The following is a 6,867-nucleotide window of genomic DNA, read 5'->3' as shown; positions in this document are numbered from 1 at the left end:
CCAGGGAGGCGTCCAGGAGGCATCCTGATCAGAAGCCCGAGCCTCAACTGGCTCCTCTCGACATGAAGGAGCAGCCGCTCTACTCTGAGTCCCTCCCAGATGACTGAGCTTCTCACCCAATCTCTGAGGGAGAGCCCAGCCATCCTACAGAGAAAATTCATTTTGGCAGCTTATATCTGTGACCTCGTTCTTTCATTCATGACCCAAAGAGAAATTAACTAAAATTATTGAAATAAAAAAATTACTTTATTATAATCAAATGCATATTATAGTGGGACAAACAAGCATTTCTGATGGAAACTTCAAACTCTTTAGGTGACAAAAAACCTTTGATAACTAATGGCCACAAAATCCAAACAATGACACAAACAATTGGGAAAAATGATTACAGTTATTTCAACCCTAATTAGTATCTCATAAAAAAAATCAGTTCAATCAAAGATGAGGACTGAGAACATTTATTGGTTAAGATAGCATTTCACAGGTGCAGTTAATAAGTTGAATTTTTACTACCAGTTTTACTTGTACAATAGCAGATCCCCCGGGTAAACATGTCTAATGCTTGCTTCTGTTCAGAGTGGAAGACACGCAAATCAATTAACTATTAATGGTCAGTTGTCTGTTATATTGAATAGAATTGAGCTTTGTGTTGTAAAATAAATTAGTAACATATCTATCAGAAAACTCTTCACATACAATTTGCATCAAGTTACATCTTTTAACAGCAAGATCTCAGTGCAAATGCTCTTGTAAATGAAAATATCCTTGTCAGTACCGACAAAATTATTGACATAAAGTTGCAAAAAGCTCCCCAAATAAAGTTTCATCTAGTTTTTGACAGTTGTGGAACTAAAATGATTTGGATTTAAGGTAAGAGAAGACTAAATATTAGTCCAGATCCATGACCAGTCTTCCAAACACTTCACATTTTTATTGTGACACAGTTAGCTTGATATACAGTACTAAATATCTATTTCTCAAGCAGCAATGAGTTAAACAAGGAAAAAAAAACATTCACTCAAGTATCTAATACACATTTTTAAATACTACTGACAAAGAAATGAAAAAAAAAGAATAAGAATGCTGGTCATTAAATAAATGATGTTAATAAAATCTAATAAAGTTTTTCTTTAAGGAACCCACAAACAAGCAGTGATATGTCTGTTTGCAATTCCTGCCACTTTCATGTGTACCTCAAAAAGAAGAGACTACAAAATGAAACATATAACACCAAAAATATTCAAAGTTTATCAGGAGTTACCACTTCTGTTGATTGAGAATGTTGGAATTTAACAAAAACAAAAAAAGAAAGAAAGAATTGTTTTTACTCTTAATAAATCTGCCTATTTTTAGTTGATGGAATATTGTTTTGAGATGATACACAGCAGTAGCGTGTTGAAAGGTGTTTTCCTTTCCAGGTTCCCCTTTCCTCATTAACACCGCAGCATGTCTACTGACACAGCATAGTCATAAAACCATCCAACTGCAGTTTTCCTTGTGAGAAGGAGACAAAGACTGGAACAAATGTTCAGCCCTGAATATGGACAAAATCAGTTTGGCAATACAGGCTAAGCATTAATTATATTGAATGATCTTGGTAAAAGGCAAAGTATAAGAACAAATCTGCATTGGTAGATAAAAACCCCATTTTTCTACCAGCATTCCAAACTGCCATCCTACCAGTTCATTCATTATCATGTTCCAGTCACTTGATGGCATGCAAGTGTAATGCATCAAAGTATAGGAGTGTTCTTACCTGAAACTGAACAGCAATGACCAAACAAATCCACAAAACCAGTGTCACCTGTCCGCTTCTTTGTTTTCAAACTAATCAGTGACAGTTTAAAAGAAAAAAACAAAAACTGCATAATACTATGCTACGAGTCATCCGATTGTTCCCTTGTGTACACTACCTGACCTTTTAGTGCACATCCTATATTCAATGTGTTAAAGGTACAGTGTTTTAACAATGCTGTGCTATCTGAAAACATCCAAGAAGTACTGTCACTATTCCTGCCTCCAAGCACATTGCTTCTATTCCCCGTGTTTGTTGTCGCTGCATTTTTTTCCTTTTCTTCTCATGTGATTGTTGCAGCCATTTTCCCTCACAGGCCAAAGCGGCTTGGTGACATCTCCCTACATGCTCCTTCTTCATTAACTACTTAGAATTATCTGACACACTAGGTATTTGGTTAGTGCCTGGGACCTGTCAGTGAGTCTAATAAAGCACAAGCATGAAATAATCACACATTGCTATTGGTGACAAACCATTTTTGCCCCCACTCTGTGGCTTTTGTCAGTAGTGTTTAAAATTTGCTTGGGACTTTAAAATTAGACTTTGATGTGTTTAATGTGAGCGAGGTTTAGACTTCTAAAACTTCCTATGGCTGTTTCATATCATGAAAAGTTACAGAAATACTCTGAGATAAAATAGATGAAACTTGAACCTTTAAAAGGTCTTGCAAAATATTTAAATTTCAATTAGATTTGCTATTTCTCTGAAGGAGTGTCTATACTAAGCACTGTGACTGTTAGTCCCAGCTATGAAATGAATATGCACTCAATCGTTGCCTGATCTTCTGCCTGCAGAGAATAATCTTGTCAGCTGGACAGACATGGAAGTAGGCAAAACCTTGCTTTACACGTCCAGGTCATCTGGCCTTGCTCTGCTCATCCTGCTGCTGGCACGGCTACAAGGCCTGGCATCAATTAAAGCCAAAGGTTGGAGATCATGTCCTACTGATGAAGGAAGTTTCTTTTGCTCGTGTGTATCGTCAGGAAAGTCAAAGGCTTGCACATGGGAGTTTGAAATAGTGCTTCCCGCACCATTTTGGCCAAGCCGGTTCTGCTCTGTAGAGTAATTCGCCCAGTTCTGCTCATTGGCCTGTTTATTATAATTTCTGCATGAACTGGTTCCCCGCTCCCCAGTGGCCAGCTTGTAGCCTGGGGGGGACAGAGGTGATAGGGGAGCAGTTGGGGAGGAACAGCCATTATAGTAAGCATACTTTGTTGTGGACAGTTCTTTAGGGGTGGGACTCAAAGTGCCTCCACTGGCATAGAGTGTTGGCTGTTGTTTCCCCTTTACACGATCTTTAATTCTCTTAAAAAAAACATAGAAAAGCTCGATGATATTAAGCAACAGAGAAACTAGAGAGACGACCAGCATGAAGATGATGAAAACGGTCTTCTCTGTTGGACGGGACAGAAAACAGTCCACCCTGTGTGGGCATGGAGACCGCTCACACGTGTAGACCGCAGACAACGTGAAGCCATACATATACCACTGGATCACCAAGAAGCCCACCTCAAACAGAGATTTAAAAAAAATGCTGACTATGTAGGTTCTAAGTAGGGCACCCTTCATCTTCACTTTGCCATGCTCTTCAATCCCATATTTCATTTTTTTCATCTCAATTTTCTTCAGCGGTAAGTCAACATCACCTCCATCATTTTGTACGGCTTTAAGTTCTTCTTCCTTTCTGTTGAGTTTCTGCTCTTTCCTGTGCAGATAGAAAACATGAGCCAGATACAGGAGCGTCGGTGTTGACACAAAGATGATCTGAAGGACCCAGAAACGAACATGGGAGATGGGGAAAGATTTGTCGTAGCAGACATTTTCACAACCAGGTTGCTGGGTGTTACATTTGAAAGCCGACTGTTCATCTCCCCAGGCTGATTCCACCGCAGTACCCAGCACCAGGATCCTGAAGATGAAGAGAACCGACAGCCAGACCTTTCCTCCAGCGGTGGAGTAGGCCTGAACCTTGTCCAGAAGACGACCCAATGCACTCCAATCACCCATTCTTCGGGAGAGTGAGCTGGAACAAAAGCAGTTGCGAATGTGTTACTGTGAAGATAGTAATATATGTGTCTGCAACAAATGATTGGATTAATCATGCTGAATCATGATTGATCCGATCGTGATTCATCATAAACTCTATCCAGAATTCTTCAAATGTCAGTTTTAATATTACCTGTTAAAAAATTTTTTATTAAGCACCTTTTGCAATCAAATTTGTAACCGGTCAATTAAAAAATAGTCAATACATCAGCCCTACACTGTATTGATGTTAAGTCAAGCAGAAAGGGCTCAGAGTTTCACATTTTGACGTGAGAAATACTGCATCCTTTGTTACAGACAATCAAACACACACTAAACGAATGCTAGGTTACTGCATTTTAGGCAGTAAAATGTTTATTTTAGTTTTTTGGCTAGTAGCCTTTTTATTTGACAGTGGTCATACAGGAAAGTGGGCTATGAGAGCAGGGGGGGGGGGGGGGGGGGGGGCATGCAGCAAAGGTCAACAGGACTTTGTGACGGCCACGTTAAGGACTGAGGCCTTCCTCTGTAGGTCACGCAGCACTGCAGCAACTCATGTATTTTTAATATTTTGTAAAATAAGCTTAATCTTGTTTTTTTTATTATTATTTTAACTGAACACTTGATTATTAAAAGAATCGTTAGCTGCAGCCCTAATGGTACATGAACAGTACGATGCAAGACAATTCTGTGGTTAATCAATTTTGACAGCTTACGGGGGAAACCTTATACCTAGTTTATTTTTTACCTAATTTGTATTTTATGTTTTTCTTCTTTTTGGTGGAGCAAAACATAAATGTTTGATGCAATGCACAAAATAATTCAATTGCTTAGAGAAGGAGCAAGAAGCACGTCTGTCCTTCTCTGCAACACTACACATGTACATCAGGCAGGCTCCTAAAATCCCTGAAAACTCTAAACTCCTTAAATCTTTAGCATTTTTCTAAACCCCAAAAATTTAAATGTTTGCAGTATTAGTAAGAATCTTCTCAGACAGAATACTACGCTAAATAACATTCCTGAGATTTGAAAAACGTAAACTTACTATAGGGATCCCCCCCCCCCCCTTGCTTTTCAAACCCGTCATGTGAGCGGTTTAGACTTGCTTTAGTATGTGTGCCAAAGTTTAACTCCCTGTCCTGAGATGCATTGGGCAAGAAGGTCACCCACTTCAGATGCCAAAGCAAAAACTCGGCAAACCCAAGAGCCATTAAGGTTCAACAGTTTTTCCTTATGGGAAGGGAGGTTAAATGGACAAAAAATACAAAGCTGGGAACACAAATATATAACATCAAAGAGCAAAAGAAAAGCTTATTTATAGCGTTTTATTTGACAAGTTCTACAGGAAGATTAAGTCTAAAAAAAGAAATGGTGATGTGTGGCCGAAGCAGGCAGGGCAGGGCAGTTAAATTGCTCACAGTGTGAAAGCAATAAATCAACTTCCTACTTACATAGAACTTTTGCATATCTGTTTTTCCTTTGGAAAAAATACCAGATTTTATTCTATAATTATGCTTTCATCTCTCTAAAATAAAAAAAGCCATTTGAAACTAATTATTGTGTGTATTAAATGGGAAAGTCTTACACACATGACTTTAATCCTAAGTGAGATTCTCACTAAGAAGTCCTGAAAAGATCTTTAAAAGCAGGTTTTCACATCTGTTTGACTTTAAGAAAAATTACACACATTTATATATATATATATATATATATATATATATATATATATATACCCCTAAGCCCTTGAAAGAGAAAATCTATCTACCCTGCAATAACCTAAAAGAAAATCCTGTTTAAAAAATAACTATGTGATAAATGTCACAGTTTATTACAGGTTTTTCCATTACACTTTTACCAACTGAAACCATGTTTGTCCACTCCACAGCCTGGAGTAAATTCCTTAATTAGAAAATGACCTGTAGTCTAATCCTCATGAAGCAAAATGAAATGCATGTGCTCTCACTTATTGCACATTAAGCCACGGGAAGTTTTCGCCAGTGCTCTAAAATCTGGCATTTCAGCTTCAAACAAGTCAAAAAGTAATGAGGAGCTGAGGACAATAACGTCTGTGTGATTATTATCCCGCCACTTTCTACATGGCTGAGTCTGTCATGCAGAAATAAGCAAGCAGAACAATAGGCTGCAGTCCACAGAACTGTACTGGAAAAACTGAACCTCTCTGCTGCTCCTCTGCAGCCTGTCTACTGCGGCCGGAGTCCCAAATGGTCAAGTCCTGGGCAAAGCTCTCCATCTCATTTGGTAACTGAAAACCCTCTTTAATAAACGAGGAGAGAGCCCTTTTAAATGTCCAAGAGAAACTTCTTTACGTGGGGGTTCAGTTCTATTTCAAGACGTCTAATAGGGTTAAACATAAATACTAAAGAAAAACAAGCCTTTCTATAAAACGATTTTGTTAAAGTTGAAAAATTTTAACAGGAGCCTGGAAAAATCGCCCGTCTATTTCTAAATCCTGCTCTCATAGTTTTCTGTTTGTTTTTCCAAACCAACGGCTTTGGTTCCACTTGAGCTTACCTGCAGGGTTACAGAAGGCGGCCCAGCGGGACTTTCTTCGCCTATGGAAAAACTTCCTTTTCACGATCGGAATCCGGAGTAAAAAGTGAGCCGAACTCCTCAAACTTCCCTTATAAGAGTCAGTCAGAAAAGTTCTAGTCACCTGATCTCTACGTCAAAACACGAAGCCCCTGGAAGCTGGAAGTGGAGGGGCCAAAACTCCCCCCAAAAATTTCAGGGCAGCTCCTCCCTGTCTTCACGGATCCCACCGCACCAACATCCCTTCCAAAGCCCCGTTTAATTTGCTGCGTCTCAAATAAGCCGCATGCTGTAAGAACAATTCTGTCTTTCTTAAAATGACATTTTATCAGAGTATAAAACATTTGAGCAATAAAGAATAAATGTGGACAGTAACGAAATGAGTGAGAATCTTCACTCAAAATGAGTGAGAATCTGTCTCTGCAACTTGAAAACATTTCTGTCTTTTTCTCAGAGTTGCACAGTTTAGAGTTCACTAAAGTTATGAGCCTTATTCG

The 6,867-nt window shown here is 38.8% G+C and overlaps 1 protein-coding gene across 1 annotated transcript; it reads right to left on the bottom strand.

Annotated features, from left to right (window-relative positions):
• Nucleotides 1-442: 442 nt before the first annotated feature.
• Nucleotides 443-6,480, bottom strand: gja1b (gap junction protein alpha 1b). The gene is made up of 2 exons (XM_028040362.1): nucleotides 6,353-6,480; nucleotides 443-3,818 (listed from the first exon to the last, which is right to left on the bottom strand). The coding sequence occupies exon 2, from the start codon at nucleotides 3,800-3,802 to the stop codon at nucleotides 2,639-2,641; it is 1,164 nt and encodes a 387-aa protein (XP_027896163.1). The 5' UTR covers nucleotides 3,803-3,818; nucleotides 6,353-6,480; the 3' UTR covers nucleotides 443-2,638.
• Between the last annotated feature and the right edge of the window lie 387 nt (nucleotides 6,481-6,867).

Source organism: Xiphophorus couchianus, chromosome 15, assembly GCF_001444195.1.
Source record: "Xiphophorus couchianus chromosome 15, X_couchianus-1.0, whole genome shotgun sequence".
In the NCBI taxonomy this organism is placed as follows: Eukaryota; Metazoa; Chordata; class Actinopteri; order Cyprinodontiformes; family Poeciliidae; genus Xiphophorus; species Xiphophorus couchianus.
This window is presented reverse-complemented; position numbering and strand designations above follow the sequence as displayed.

Coding starts and splice junctions, on each gene's coding strand:
- gja1b (XM_028040362.1), bottom strand. CDS start 3,802: ATGGGTGATTGGAGTGCATTGGGTCGTCTTCTGGACAAGGTTCAGGCC.